Here is a 15,994-nt window from a genome sequence, read left to right on the forward strand (position 1 = left end):
AAAAAAAAAAAAGGTACATATATAGTTGGCGTTATATCATTTTGGCTTATAGCTCCATCATTTTCCCAGGCTCAGATACCTGCTCTTTTCCCCCAAGTGAAGTCAGGATCCAAATAGCTTTGCCTCCTGCTATTTAAAAACCTAATATAGACCAGGAGCAGTGGCTCACGCCTGTAATCTCAGCACTTTGGGAGGCCGAGGCGGGCGGATCACGAGGTCAGGAGATCAAGACCATCCTGGCTAACACGGTGAAACCCGTCTCTACTAAAAATATAAAAAAATTAACCGGGCTTGGTAGCGGGCACCTGTAGTCCCAGTTACTCCGGAGGCTGAGACAGGTGAATGGCGTGAACCTGGGAGGAGGAGCTTGCAGTGAGCCGAGACTGAGCCACTGCACTCCAGCCTGGGCGACAGAGCAAGACTCCGTCTCAAAAAAACAAAAAATAAAAAACAAAACCCTAATATATCCTGAGCATTGCCATCACCGTCCAGCCTTGTTCCACAACAGGAATTTCAGCGGGCGGTGGTCCCGTCGCACGGATGCCCAGGTGCCGTTGTCCAGGCCGCTTTCTAGGGACCCTTAGAGGGAGGGCAGGAGGTTGCCGCACTCGGCCGAACTCACGCCCCAAGGCGTCTGGTTTTCGGGGACCACACAGGGACAGCGAGGGTGCGGCCGTTTCAAACCCTTTTTTTTTTTTTTGAGCTGGAGTGTCACTCTGTCACCCAGGCTGGAGTGCAGTGGCACAATCTCGGCTCACTGTAACCTCCGTCTCGCCGGTTCAAGCAATTATCCTGCCTCAGCCCCACCAAGTAGCTGGGATTAAAGGCGTGCGCCACCACGCCCAGCTAATTTGTGTAGTTTTAGCAGAGACAACGTTTCCCCATGTTGGCCAGGTTGGTCTCGAACTCCAGACCTCAAGTGATTCGCCCGCCTCGGGCTCCCAAAGTGCTGGGATTACGAGCGTAAGCCACTGCGCCCGGCTCGTTTCAAACTTTACATTGCTTCTTGGGACAAGAATCTCCTGAGTTTGGGACTAAGTTTGGGCAGAGTCGGGGAGCGACTTCTCCCACCATAGTCCGGCCCCAGCCCGGCACAGAGTCAGGCTCAGAGCCCGGATGTCCCCGAGGGGCGGGGCGGGGCGGGGCGCTCCCGCCAAATTCGGGCCACCAACGGGGCGGGCCGGAGTTCTCGCGAGAACCTGCAGGCGGCGCGCAGCTCCGGGAAGCTGCCCTTCCCGGGCCGGCGTCGGCGGCGCAGTGCGCAGGCGCGGCCGGCGAGTTTCCCCGGGCTACAGCCGTCGCCGCCGCCTGCTGGTCCGCCGCCCTGCGCCATGGCGGGCTGCGCGGCGCGGGCTCCGCCAGGCTCCGAGGCGCGTCTCAGCCTCGCCACCTTCCTGCTGGGCGCCTCGGTGCTCGCGCTGCCGCTGCTCACGCGCGCCGGCTTGCAGGGCCGCACCGGGTTGGCGCTCTACGTGGCCGGGCTCAACGCGCTGCTGCTGCTGCTCTATCGGCCGCCTCGCTACCAGGTGCAGGCCGGCGGGGGCCGGTGGGGCCGGTGGGGCCTGTGGGGCGGGCGGGGGTCCGCTTGGCGTGGCGCGTGGGCACCTTTCTCCCCGGGCCTGCAGCGGCCTCCCACGCGCGCGCTCTTCACCCACGAGTTTAGGTCTCAGGAGGGGACCCTCCCTCTCCGGGCTCGGGCGCCCTGCACCCGAAGAGTGGGTGTTAAATTGCAGCTCGTGCAGCTCAGCTGGTGCGCGTGGGGTGGGAGTGAGCGAGCCCGCGAGTGCTTTTATGTAACTTAAGGTGCAGAGACCTACCTGCTGCCCTGTCTCAGGTCAAAGGCCCCGCAGTGACGTGGGTGGGGCTGGGCGCACGGGCCCGGGTGCCCTGACCTCATAAACTAGGCTTAAGCAGTTTTCTACAGCCGTGGATAATCATTGTGAATAATAATAATAGTGGCAGCTAAAATTTAGGTAGCAGTTAGTCTTAAGTGTTTTACGTGTGTGATTCTAACCGCAGTCCTAAATGGTAGGTACTGTTATTCCCTGGGTGTAGACGGGGAAGCAAGCCCAGAGAGGTTAAATAACTTGGGAGGCCACACAGCCAGAGAGAGGTGGGTGCAGAATTTGAACCCAGGTCGCCCACTTCTCCCTTTCAACCTCAGCAAATCGGCTCTATCTGCTTGCCTGTGGCCTGCTTATCCTGGGAAGGTCAGCAGCCCAGATCTGTACTCTGAGGACTGCGAGTGACTGAGCTTCTCTTGGTTCCTTTCAGATAGCCATCCGAGCTTGTTTCCTGGGGTTTGTGTTCGGCTGCGGCATGCTGCTAAGTTTTAGCCAGTCTTCTTGGAGTCACTTTGGCTGGTAAGTATTCCTTTTGGAATACTGGTTTTCAGGCGAGGGTGGACAGATCAGAGGGTCAGTAGTGGCATTTCCTCATCCCTGTCTCATCTGTGACCGGCAGCAGGCTGTTCAGGGTTCTCTGGAAACAAGTCTCCTGGCTTCCCCCTAGTTGCTCACATTTCAGCCCTTGTGATTTCATGCCTGTGGGTTGGTTGTGAATCAGGCAGAAACAGATCTCCCTGGCACCCCCAAAGGTGCTGTCATCAGCAGCTGTGGTGACAGCATTCAGTAACATGAGCAGCCCTTCCCGGAAGGGGTGCAGGTCCTCGGTGGCGGGCAGGGGCAGGGCTCTGGCTTGTCTTCATAGGCCTTTTTCATCTCTAATTTCTATTAGGTCACATCTAGTGCATCCCCACAGCCATTGTAGGATTTTTCCCTACACTATGATTTCAGTCCCTTGAGCCTTCTAGTCTGACCTGGATATGAACCAGTGGCTTCAAGGTAAAAAGTTTTAAATCTCCTCTTATCAATATTTTGAGCCATCTAATCCTTTGCTGGAATTATTTCAGTTTTGTTAAATTTTGTATCCGACATACATCACTCCTTTATGTTGTTATCTCCCTCTTTCATGTTTTATTGTGTGTAGTGTCATTTTTAAAGGACAGAAGGGTCCATAATGCCTCCGTGACCTGTGGGTTTGTTTTGCCTGTGACATTCAAAAACAGTCCCTTGCTGGGTGCAGTGGCTCACACCTGTAATCCCAGCACTTTAGGAGGCCGAGATGGACAGATCACGAGGTCAGGAGTTCAAGACCAGCTTGGCCAACATAGTGAGGCCAGGAGTTCGAGACCAGCCTTGCCAGCATAGCAAAACCCCATCTGTACTGAAAATACAAAAATTAGCTGGGCGTGGTGGTGGGCACCTGTAGTCTGAGCTACTTGGGAGGCTGAGGCAGGAGAATCGCTTGAACCTGGGAGGCGAGTTGCAGTGAGCCGAGATCACACCATTGCACTCCAGCCTGGGCAACACAGCGAGACTCTGTTCCAAAAAAAAAAAAAGACTGAAAACAAAAATAGTCCCTTAAAAACTCCACTTTTTGGCCGGGCGCGGTGGCTCAAGCCTGTAATCCCAGCACTTTGGGAGGCCGAGACGGGCGGATCACGAGGTCAGGAGATCGAGACCATCCTGACTAACACAGTGAAACCCCGTCTCTACTAAAAATACAAAAAAAAACTAGCCGGGCGAGGTGGCGGGCGCCTGTAGTCCCAGCTACTCGGGAGGCTGAGGCGGGAGAATGGCGCAAACCCGGGAGGCGGAGCTTGCAGTGAGCTGAGATCCGGCCACTGCACTCCAGTCCGGGCGACAGAGCGAGACTTCGCCTCAAAAAAAAAAAAAAAAAAAAAAAAAAAAAAAAAAAAAACTCCACTTTTTGCAAGCCTGAGGTAGTAGATGCTGCGATGGGTACCTGTGTCCACTCTCAGACAGGTGAGAACAGGGCCTCATGGACTTAGGGACAGCTCAGGAGACCCACATCAGCACTTACAGCTAACTTGGTTCTCTTGTCCCAACTTAACTCTGTTTTTGTCTTTAAATAGGTACATGTGCTCCCTGTCATTGTTCCACTATTCTGAATACTTGGTGACAGCAGTCAATAATCCCAAAAGTCTGTCCTTGGATTCCTTTCTCCTGAATCACAGCCTGGAGTATACAGTAGCTGCTCTTTCTTCTTGGTTAGAGTTCACACTTGAAAATATCTTTTGGCCAGGTTAGTGTGCCTTATGTCCCCCTCTGGAGGGGAAAAGGGTGGCTCCCATTCAGGCTGAGGACAGTGACATTGATTCACCTTTCAGGTCTAATCTCCCCCAAGCGATTTTCCGCAGACCTCTATCCTCACTAAGCTATTTATAAAGGATGAGCTCCGCTCGTGAATTCTGCCTCTGGATTTTGACTCGAGGACGTGCTGACCTTTTGCCTTAAAGTTTGCATCACATAGTGCACCATTTAATGTGAAGTCCCAACCTTGGGTAGTTGTGATTCTAATTTTACAATCAGATGAAATTTAGACGTTTCATGTAAGAGTTTACTGGCTGGGCATAGTGGCTCACGCCTGTAATCCCAGCACTTTGGGAGGCTGAGGTGGGTGGATCACATGAGGTCAGGAGTTTGAGACCAGCCTGACCAGCATGGTAAAACCCCGTCTCTACTAAAAATACAAAATTAGTCAGGCCTGGTGGCGCATGCCTGTAATCCTAGCTACTTGGGAGACTGAGGCAGGAGAATTGCTTGAACCCAGGAGGTGGAGGTTGCAGTGAGCTGAGATTGTGCCATTGCAGTCTAGCCTGGGCAAAGAGAGTGAGACGCTGTCTCAAAAAAAAAAAAAAAAAAATTGACTAACAAAAGCTTCTGTATGTGGAGTGCACTCTGAAATTGAATGTCTCACAGCCAATGAAATGAAATACATGTAGCTCCTGGGATTCAGGGTGGAAACCTTGGACCCTTCTTTTTTTCTCTTTTTTTTTTTTTGAGACGGAGTCTTGCTTTGTCGCCCAGGCTGGAGTGCAGTGGCGGGATCTCAGCTCACTGCAAGCTCTGCCCCCCGGGTTTACACCATTCTCTGCCTCAGCCTCCTGAGTAGCTGGGACTACAGGTGCCCGCCACCTCGCCCAGCTAGTTTTTTGTATTTTTTAGTGGAGACGGGGTTTCACCTTGTTAGCCAGGATGGTCTTGATCTCCTGACCTCGTGATCCAACCGTCCCGGCCTCCCAAAGTGCTGGGATTACAGGCTTGAGCCACCGCGCCTGGCCCTTTTCTTCTCTTAGCTGTACTTGTCCCCAAATGAAGGACTGAGCATGTGGCCGGGGGTGGTGAACCAGAGAACCCATCAGCTGTAGCAAGAGAGCGTCTCTTTACCATGATGCTTTCGTTGTGCTTATTGGCATTTTAAAGTAAATTGATGAACAGGACAACTTAGGAGAATGTGTTTTCTTATGAAATTTTAATGTGATGACAAATGCTGATTGCCCACGAGCACATTTTCTGTTTCTGTCTTTGGGAAAATAGGTTAATTTTAAGCAGTGCGAAGGGAAGCTCAGCTGGCCAATGTTTTCACTCCTCGTGTGTCATCGATGTCTCTCTCCCACAGAACTGAAGCAGATCACCTGGCTCAGTGTCACAGGGCTGCTGATGGTGGTCTTCGGAGAATGTCTGAGGAAGGCGGCCATGTTTACAGCTGGCTCCAATTTCAACCACGTGGTGCAGAATGAAAAATCAGATACACATACTCTGGTGACCAGTGGAGTATATGCTTGGTTTCGGCATCCTTCTTACGTCGGGTGGTTTTACTGGAGTATTGGAACTCAGGTATAATATCAAATATGACACCACTTCCCTTTTTTATTTTTTATTTGTATTTTTTTTTAGTAATATTTTAAACATTGTGATACAATTCACATACCATAAAAGTCACCACTTTGAAGTACACAATTAGTGGTTTTCAGTGTGTTCATGAGGTTGTTGGTCTCCTTTAAATAATAGGTACATGTTCTTCTTGGCGTGTTTCAAGTGATAATTTAATAAAAGTCAAGAGAACTAATGTAGTCTGTAATGCTTTTTAGTATGTGCCCAAAACCTGGGTACATAAATCCTTGGTGCTGTTAGCTACCTGCTGTATCCCTTTATCCTGTTTCTGCCTTTTTTTTTTTTTTTTTTTTTGGTAGAGACAGGGTCTTACTATGTTGCCCAGGCTGGTCTCAAACTCTTGGCCTTGAGTGATCCTCCCACCTCAGCTTTGCAAAGTGCTAGCATTATAGGCATGAGCCATTGTGCCTGTCCCCTTCTCTGCCCCTTCAACCTATTAATAGATCTGAAACACCCCAGAGGGGCTGAGGACAGAGATGGCGCTTAGGGAAGGGAGTGCCCTCTACCACTCATGTGGCAGTTTGGCTGGATTTCATCAGAAATAGGTATTAATGGGGCCGAGGCCGTGTGTTAGTGAGCTGTGTGGAGCCATGTAGGTTTGTTCTGTCTCAGGCTGAAGAAAAGGCCTTGTTTCTTTTTTTTTTTTTTTGAGACCTAGTCTTGCTCTGTTGCCCAGGCCACAGTGCAGTGGTGCGATCTTGGCTCACTGCAACCTCTGCCTCCCAAGTAGCTAGAACTGTAGGCACAAACCACCATGCCTGACTACTTTTTGTATTTTTTTTTGTGGAGACAGCGTTTCTCGAGTTGTCCAGAGTCGTCTTGAACTCCTGAGCTCAAGCAATCTGCCCTCCTGGGCCTCTCAAAGTGCTGAGATTACAGGTTTGAGCTACGGTGCCTGGCCTTTTTTTTTTTTTTTTTTTTTTTTTGAGACGGAGTCTCGCTTGTCGCCCAGGCTGGAGTGCAGTGGTGTGATCTCAGCTCACTGCAACCTCCACCTCTCAGGTTCAAGCGATTCTCCTGCTTCAGCCTCCTGAGTAGCTGGGACTACAGGCACCCACCACCACGGCTGGCTAATTTTTTGTATTTCTAGTAGAGACAGGGTTTGACTGTGTTAGCCAGGATGGTGTTGATCTCCTGACCTCATGATCCGCCCGCCTGGGCCTCCCAAAGTGCTGGGATTACAGGTGTCAGCCACCACGCCCAGCTTTTTTTTTTAAGACAGGATGTTGCTGTGTTATCCAGGCTGGAGTGCAGTGTTGTGATCATGGCTTACTGCAGCCTTGATCTCCTGAGCTCAAGTGATCCTCCTACCTCAGCCTCCCAAGTAGCTGGAACACATTACAGGTGTGTGCCACCACATCCAACTAATTTTTAAATTTTCTGTAGAGGTGGTTCTCCTGGCCAGTTGCCTGTAATCCCAGTAGTTTGGGAGGCTGAAGTGGGTGAATCACTTGAGGTTAGGAGTTTGAGACAAGCCTAGCCAACATGGCAAAACCCCATCTCTACTAAAAATACAAAAATTAGTTGGGCATGGTGGCACATGCCTGTAGTCCCAGCTACTCGGGAGGCCTAGACCTGAGAATTGCTTGAACCTGGGAGATGGAGGTTGCAGTGAGCTGAGACCATGCCACTGCACTTCAGCCTGGGTGATGGAGTGAGACTCTGTCTCAAAAAAAGAGATGGTTCTCCCTTTGTTGCCCATGCTGGGCTTGAACTCCTGGGCTCAAGCGATCCTCACACCTTGGCCTTCTAAAGTGCTGGGATTAGGCCAGGCATGGTGGCTCATGCTTACAGTTCCAGCTAGTTGAGAGACTGAGGCACGATATTTGCTTAAATCTGGAAGGCAGAGGTTGCATTGAGCCGAGATCATGCCACTGCACTCCAGCCAGGGTGACACAGCAAGACTTTGTCTCAAAACAAAAAAAAAAAGAAAAAGTGTTAGGATTATATAGGTGTGAGCCACTACACCTGACTGTCTTTCCCTGTGTGTGTGTGTGTGTGTGTATATATATATATATATATATATATATATATATATATATATATATTTTTTTTTTTTTTTTTTTTTTGAGACGGAGTCTCGCTCTGTCACCCAGGCTGGAGTGCAGTGGCCGGATCTCAGCTCACTGCAAGCTCCGCCTCCCGGGTTTACACCATTCTCCTACCTCAGCCTCTGGAGTAGCTGGGACTACAGGCACCCGCCACCTCGCCCGGCTAGTTTTTTTTTTGTATTTTTTATTAGAGACGGGGTTTCACCATGTTAGCCAGGATGGTGTTAATCTCCTGACCTCGTGATCCGCCCATCTCGGCCTCCCAAAGTGCTGGGATTACAGGCTTGAGCCACCGTGCCCGGTCATATATTTTTTTTTTTTTATGTATGGTTTTTCTTTTTTTCTTTCTTCTTTTTTTTTTTTTTTTTTGAGGCAGGGTCTCTCACCCAGGCTATAGTGTGTTGGCATGATCATGGCTTACTGCAGCCTCGACCTCTTGGGCTCAAGTGATCCTCCCACCTGTCTCCTAAGTCTCTGTAGCCTAGGCTGGAGTGCGGTGGCACAATCTCGGCTCACTGCAACCTCCGCCTCCCAGGTTTGAGGGATTCTCCTGCCTCAGCCTTCTAAGTAGCTGAGACTACAGATGGGTGTCACTACACCCGGCTAATTTTTGTATTTTTTAATTAATTTATTTTTTTGAGATGGAGTTTCGCTCTTGTTGCCCAGGCTGGAGTGCAATGGTGCGATCTCAGCTCACCGCAACCTTTGCCTCCCAGTTCAAACGATTCTCCTGCCTCAGCCTCCTGAGTAGCTGGGATTACAGGCATGTGCCACCACACCCGGCTAATTTTGTATTTTTAGTAGAGACGGGGTTTCTCTGTGTTGGTCAGGCTGTTCTCGAACTCCCGACCTGTCAGGCTGTTCTCGAACTCCCAACCTCAGGTGATCTGCCTGCCTTGGCCTCCCAAAGCACTGGGATTACAGGCGTGAGCCACCATGCCCAGCCCCTGGCTAATTTTTGTATTTTGTATTTTTATAGAAGCAAGGTTTTGCCATGTTGCCTAGGCTGTTCTCAAACTCCTGGGGTCGAGTGATCCACCCGCCTCAGCCTCCCAAAGTGCTGGGATTATAGGTGTGAGCCACCACATATATTTTTTTCTTTTTTTCTTTTTTTTTTTTTTTTGAGACAGAGTCTCACTCTGTCGCCCAGGCTGGAGTGCAGTGGTGCGATCTTGGTTCACTGCAACCTCCACCTCCTGGGTTCAAGTGAATCTCCTGCCTCAGCACCCTGAGTAGCTGGGATTACAGGTGTGCACTACCATGCCCAGCTAATTTTTTGTATTTTTTAGTAGGTTTAGTAGGGGTTTCACCATGTTGGCCAGGCTGATCTCAAACTCCTGACCTCAGATGATCCGCCTGCTTTAGCCTCCCAAAGTGCTGGGATTACAGGCATGAACCACTACACCCTGCCCGTATATTTCTTTTTTAAAATTATTTGGTTAGGCACAGTGGCTTTGGGAGACCAGAGCAGGAGGATTGCTCGAGGCCAGGAATTAGAAACCAGCTTGGTCAACATAGTGAGAACCCTTCTCTACAAAGGAAAAAGTTAAAAATATATCTGGAAGTGGCTCGTGCACCTGTAATCCCAGCTACTCAGGAGGCTGAGGCAGGAAGATCGCTTTGATTGCTACTGTACCCCAGTCTGGGCAACAGAGTGAGACCCTGTCTTAGAAAATAAAATTATTTGTGCATTAAAGATGAGAGCTTGCTGTGTTGCCCAGGCTAGTCTCAAACTCCTGGGCTCAAGCAGCCATCCTGCTTTCGTCTCCTGAGTAGCTGGGACTATAAGTGTGCACCACCATGCCCAGCTAATTTTTTGTTTTTAGTAGAGACGGAGTCTTACTGTTGCCCAGGCAGATCTCGAACTCCTGGGCTCAAGCAGGCCTCTCACTGCAGCCTCCCAAAATGCTGGGATTACAGGAGTGATCCACCATGCCCAACCCCAAGCCTTATTTCTTGAAAATGTTTCTTGATTCTTTACTCTTGGTCCTAGAAAAACTTGGCCAAAGAATGTGAATACATCTTGGAAAATTCACTGAGTCTTTGAGAAAAGTCTCCAAGTCTTTGAGCGAATCCAGAGATCTCTCAGGCATCCCATCAGCAATGCATAGTCCTTGGTGACTCTCTGGTGACCCCTAACGGTATAGTTGGGGCAAATTATTCCATAGCTTTTACTTTACATTTTTTGTTTCTAAAATATGTAAAACCCTCACATTAACAATCACCTTCCCTGGGAACAAATTGGTTATGACTGAATAATGTAATTTGCCATAAATGTTTGCTTACTGTATACATATGTGCACTAGAACCAAAGGGTTTTCCATACTTTTTTTGCCCATATATATTTTTTTACATTGTGCTCCAGCACTTGTGTGTGTATGAACAGAACATGTCTTTCCTAGTATAATAATTACCCTTACCGTGTAAAAAACCCTGTTTTCTATCTTACTATTTGCAGTACTGTTCATGATGCACTAAATGATTTCATGGCTCAGTAACAGGCTATAGCCTGCTATCGAGAATTCCCGCTGTAGGATATCCCCAGCAAGCTATGCCAGATGTGAGGGTACAGGCCCTGGAGTCACTGACTGGGCCAGTCCTGATTCTGACATTCACTGCTTGGCCTCCCTCTCCTCTCACATTAAAGTGGGGGCAGCTAGATGTAGTGGCACATGCCTGTAGTCCCCCCTACTCGGGAAGCTGAGGCGGGAGGATGGCTTGAGCCCAAGAGTTCAAGTCCAGTCTGGGCAATATAGTGAGACCCTGTCTTTAAAAAATAAAGGCTGGGTGCGGTGGCTAATGCCTGTAATCCCAGCACTTTGGGAGGCCGACGCGGGTAGATCACAAGGTCAGGAGATAGAGACCATCCTGTGAATGGTGAAACCCCGTCTCTACTAAAAATACAAAAAATTAGCCGGGCGTGGTGGTGAGCGCCTGTAGTCCAGCTACTCGGGAGGCTGAGGTAGGAGAATGGTGTGAAGCCAGGAGGCGGAGCTTGCAGTGAGCCGAGATCACGCCACTGCTCACCAGCCTGGGCGACAGAGTGAGACTCCTTCTCAAAAAAATAAATTAATTAATTAAAATAAATAAATAAATATTTTAAAAAACAAAGTGGGGATATTAGCTTGCCCCCAAAGGTTTGCCATGAGAGTTGAACAGGGTAATGATTGTAAAGGGCTTAGCACGGCGCTGGGAACACAGTAAGTGCTCAATAAGAGAAGGTGTGAGAGGTCAGGACATGAGCCTGGCTCTCCAGGTGGCTGAACTGGAGCCTAAAATGTATGTTCAGAAAACATACAGAAAATGTATGTCAGAGAAGATGCACATCCATAGGGGACCAGTGGGCAGGAGTAGGTGAGTGGTTCCCTGAGGAGCTGGGGCGTGCTTTTGGCCTTGAAGGACTGTTTGGCTGGGGATCAGTAAGAAGGATGTTCTTTTTTTTTTCTTGAGAGGGAGTTTCGCTCTGTTGACCAGGCTGGAATGCAATGGCAATCTCAGCTCACTGCAACCTCTGCCTCCTGGGTTCAAGCAATTCTCCTGCCTCAGCCTCCCCAGTAGCTGGGATTACAGGCTTCCACCACTACATCTGGCTAATTTTTCTATTTTTCATAGAGACGGGGTTTTACCATGTTGGCCAAGCTTGTCTCAAACTCCTGACCTCAGGTGATCTGCCCGCCTTGGCCTCCCAAAGTACTGCAGTTAACAGACGTGAGCCACTGCACCTGGCCAGGATGTTCTTAAAGGTGGGAGAAAGAGCCAGGAGTTCGAGACCAGCCTGGGCAACATAGTGAAACCCCATCTCTACAAAAAATACAAAAATTAGCTGGGCGTGGTGGCGCATGCCCTTAGTCCCAGCTCCTTGGGAAGCTGAGGTGGGAGGATCACTTGAGCCCAAGAGGTTAAGGCTGCAGTGAGCCATAATCACGCCACTGCACTCCACGTGACAGAGTGAGAACCCGTCTCCAAGGGGGAGAGGGAAAAAGGTAAGATGCAAAGTGGGCACAGCGTGGGGAAGGCAGGAGACTGGGGAAGTAGGTGAAGTGCTGCTTTCTTGGGTTGGAAACCCAGACTCAGGAGGTGAGGTTGAGGCTCTGGAGCTCTCTGAACGTGGAGGTGATCTGCTGGAAGGGGCATTTCGGAAGCTCAGTTTTGTGGCCCTGTATCTCGTGCTAAAGCAGAGGCTGTGGGTTTAGGAGGCAGAGGCCCAGGCAGCTGTGGTGTAAGCAAATGCATTTGTGGTGGGAGGGTCCTGGGCAGGAAGGCAGCATGCATGGGACCTCATGTTGGGGAGCTCACACTAGGAGGTGGGGGGCATTGCTGTCACCCCAAGCTGAGGGTTGAAATCCTAGAGGTTGATCTTGTGATTTTCAGATCTCTGTCATGTGAGAGGAACAACAGAAAAGCACGTGAGAAAGGCCTGCAGCACTGAGTGCTTAGGGCTAAGGTGACAGTACTGCTCCCAGAGACCCTGACAGTCTCAGCAGGGCATGGGCACAGACATCCTCTGGGTATTAGAGACAGACGCCCACCAAAGCACAGGGCATCATCCCACGGTCACCCTGATGAGCCCGGTGTCTCCCTCTGTTAGGTGATGCTGTGTAACCCCATCTGTGGCGTCAGCTATGCTCTGACAGTGTGGCGATTCTTCCGCGATCGAACAGAAGAAGAAGAAATCTCACTAATTCACTTTTTTGGAGAGGAGTACCTGGAGTATAAGAAGAGGGTGCCCACGGGCCTGCCTTTCATAAAGGGGGTCAAGGTGGACCTGTGACGGGCAGTGGCTCCGGTGACCTTGGGGCCTCCAACCCTGTGCAGCCTGGGACAAAACTGTTTCTGGTTGGCCGCTGCAACATGGATTTTCTTAATCGTTTTACGTCATTTAGTCACTCTTCTGGAATGTCACTCAAGACCAAGCGGTCAGAAGGCCTGAGGACCCAAGGCCCCACTGGAGCAGTCTGTCCTTATGCCGAATCAAGGCGGAACATGGGTGAGAGACGAGTAAGAGGCAAATCACAGCAATATTCCACAGCGCCCTCCAGAGTGACCTGGGGAGGACTGAGGCCACACGCCACTGCCCCCGAGGCCAGAGTGTAAGTAAGGGATAACCAGGACTCCCTGGGAGAGATGGACTCTGTCCTCAGCAACCCTTCCGCAGCAGAAAGGGGTAGCAGGTACCCCTTCTTATCAGCATTAAAAATGCATTTACAACCTTTCATTTAACCGAAAAACACAAACCGCTTTAACCTCGTTATTTCTGTCCCTCACCGCATGAACATCTGCACAGTTTTAAAAATACTCCCTCATAGGATGCTTTGGTCTTTCATCTATTTAATCATAGCTGCAATCTATTTTCTATAAGTAGCAGTACACATTCAAAGGGGTATTCCTAGCTCAACGCTTGGTGTTCTAGCTCAACTGGAATCCTGCAGCAAGTAAGCCTAGATACCTCCACACAACTTGGCTGAGTGGCTTTGTGTGAATGTGGCCCCAGGCCAAGGGGATCATGGCCCTGGCCAGCTTTCCTGGGGGGTCTCAGCTCCTGTTGTCAGTGACAGGCGGCTCAAAGGAGCGTCAGTTTCTCTTGATCCAGAAGTGCTTAGTGAATGCCTGCTCTGTGCATGGCCTTAAACATTGAGAAGTGCTGCTCTCCATTTATTTGGGATTTGATTCTCATTTTATCATAGCTTATATTCTCAATTTCAATGTCAGTCTCAGAACTCTTGTTTTATGTGTTCTGTTCTCCAAATTACATTGTCCCTCATGTCATTTCAAACTGTTGCCCAAAGGGATTTGAACATATACAAGTACAAATCCAAACAGATTGACTCTCAAAAATAATCTTAAATACTGCAAATAGTCCCAACCAAGATTCAGTCAATATGTTTGTATTGCAAGTTTGGGAGAGTAGTTGGCTTTGAGTCACACATCGAAGCTTTAAGAGGTGAAACGCTGGCTTCATTCTGGACTAGACAGGAACTTGGCCTCAGCGTGAGATCCTGCCATGCAGTGTTACGGTGGCACTGATGTATGAATGTGAAGACGTGGGCGTGGGGCCAGAGCACCACTCTGCTGCCCCACCACGCAGCTTGTGAGGAGCCACTAAACCTTTCCGTGCCTAGACCTCCCCATCTGTGGAATGGGGTCAATACCACCTACCTCACAGGGGTGTTGTGAGGACTGAGAAGAACAATGTCAAATGTTTTTAATACTCAGATGTGGGGGCGACATCAATGAAATCTGTACTGTGTAAAAGCTACACAAAAATGGGCAGACATTTGGTTAATTGTGCCAGATACCTAAAATGTATGTTCAGAAAAGCATTTTATCAACTCAGAAATATGACTTATTTCTAGATTTCATGGCTTAATGTTTTCATTGTTATATATACCAAAGAGGCTTACGGGTTCATTGATTACTAGTATGACAGCTGCTGGTTTGAAAACCAGACAGCCAGGCGCGGTGGCTCATGCCTGTAATCCCAGCAATTTGGGAGGCCAAGGTGGGTGGATCATGAGGTCAGGAGTTCAAGACCAGCGTGGCCAACATGATAAAACCCCGTCTCTACTAAAAATACAAAAAATAGCTGGACGTGGTGGTGGGTGCCTTTAATCCCAGCTACTCAGGAGGCTGAGGCAGGAGAATCCTTTAAACCCGGGAGGCAGAGGTTGCAGTGAGCCGAGCCATTGGACTTCAGCCTGGGCAACAAGAGCAAAACTCCGTCTCAGGAAAAAAAAAAAAAAAAAAAAAAACAGACAGACTTGCCCATCGGCCCTCACAGCATGCATGCAGTGGGACCCTAGCCAAGGCGGTGGCCAAGCCATCAGTAACAATTTCTCGGCCGGGCGCGGTGGCTCAAGCCTGTAATCCCAGCACTTTGGGAGGCCGAGACGGGCGGATCACAAGGTCAGGAGATCGAGACCATCCTGGCTAACATGGTGAAACCCCGTCTCTACTAAAAATGCAAAAAAATTAGCCGGGCGTGGCGGCAAGCGCTTGTAGTCCCAGCTACTTGGGAGGCTGAGGCAGGAGAATGGCGTGAACCTGGGAGGCGGAGCTTGCAGTGAGCCGGGATCGCGCCACTGCACTCCAACCTGGGCGACTGAGCGAGACTCCGTCTCAAAAAAAAAAAAAAAAAAAAAATTTCTCGGCCGGGTGCGCTGGCTCAAGCCTGTAATCCCAGCACTTTGGGAGGCCGAGACGGGCGGATCGCGAGGTCAAGAGATCGAGACCAACCTGGCTAACACGGTGAAACCCCATCTCGGCTAAAAAAATACAAAAAACTAGCCGGGCAAGGTAGTGGGCTCCTGTAGTCCCAGCTACTCGGGAGGCTGAGGCAGGAGAATGGCTTAAACCCGGGAGGCGGAGCTTGCAGTGAGCTGAGATCCGGCCACTGCACTCCAGCCTGGGCCACAGAGCTTGACTCCGTCTCAAAAAAAAAAAAAAAAAATTTCTCTGGAGTGACTGAATGATCCCCAGTGGGACATTGACTGGCAGTCACTCAGTTTGGGAGCTTGAGTTGAATCATTTCTAAACTTGTCCTTTAGACCACACCTAGGGCAGCAAATTCCACTTCCTAGAACTGCAAACTGGGAGAGGATGTAGTTAGATTCTGGCAGCCCGCCCCGGCTCTTTGAGGGGAAGTTCTTTCCCCTGCTCTAAGTAGGGCGGGCCCAGCCTCCATTCCCATTGGAATGGAGTTGTCTTGTTGATAGGTGTAGGGCAGCTGTTGGCAGCGCTGGCCTTGTGGATGGTAAGCTGACAGTGTTGGCATTTCATGCCATCCTCCATCTGCCAGAACCCAGAAAGTCCACCTTCATGCCATGCCCACCAGCTGGAAGGAGCCCAGGAGGCAGGTCTCAGGGTTTCACGGTGAAATGCTGCCTGACACCAGGGAAAACCTGACATTGTATTCTGCTTGAGAGAAGAATTCCAGGGGTAGGGATGGTGAGAGAACATTCCCACCCTCTTTATAATCCCAGGGCAGCAGTCAGCAATTACTTAGGGATAAAAGATGAACTCCTTTTTTTTTTTTTTAGACGGGGTCTTGCTGTGTGGCACAGACTGGAGGCTAGAGTGCAGTGGCACCATCTCGGCTCACCACAATCTCTGCCTCCCAGGTTCAAGCGATTTTCCTGCCTCAGCCTCCTGAGTAGCTGGGATTACAGGCTTAAGACACCATGGCCG

The 15,994-nt window shown here is 49.9% G+C and overlaps 1 protein-coding gene across 1 annotated transcript; it reads left to right on the plus strand.

Moving 5' to 3' along the window:
• The first annotated feature begins 1,256 nt into the window (after nucleotides 1-1,256).
• On the plus strand, nucleotides 1,257-14,169 carry ICMT (isoprenylcysteine carboxyl methyltransferase). The gene is made up of 5 exons (XM_010357403.2): nucleotides 1,257-1,526; nucleotides 2,275-2,363; nucleotides 3,938-4,107; nucleotides 5,485-5,702; nucleotides 12,399-14,169. Exons 1-5 carry the CDS (start codon nucleotides 1,332-1,334, stop codon nucleotides 12,579-12,581), a joined length of 855 nt encoding a protein of 284 aa, XP_010355705.2. The 5' UTR covers nucleotides 1,257-1,331; the 3' UTR covers nucleotides 12,582-14,169.
• Nucleotides 14,170-15,994: the final 1,825 nt, after the last annotated feature.

This window comes from Rhinopithecus roxellana, chromosome 12 (assembly GCF_007565055.1).
Source record: "Rhinopithecus roxellana isolate Shanxi Qingling chromosome 12, ASM756505v1, whole genome shotgun sequence".
Classification (NCBI taxonomy): domain Eukaryota; kingdom Metazoa; phylum Chordata; class Mammalia; order Primates; family Cercopithecidae; genus Rhinopithecus; species Rhinopithecus roxellana.

Bases quoted from the DNA above. Each gene is read 5' to 3' on its own strand.
- ICMT (XM_010357403.2), top strand. From the start codon at position 1,332: ATGGCGGGCTGCGCGGCGCGGGCTCCGCCAGGCTCCGAGGCGCGTCTC. The intron at 1,527-2,274 runs GTGCAGGCCGGC...GGTTCCTTTCAG, and splicing joins ATCGGCCGCCTCGCTACCAG to ATAGCCATCCGAGCTTGTTT. The intron at 4,108-5,484 runs GTTAGTGTGCCT...TCTCTCCCACAG, and splicing joins TGAAAATATCTTTTGGCCAG to AACTGAAGCAGATCACCTGG.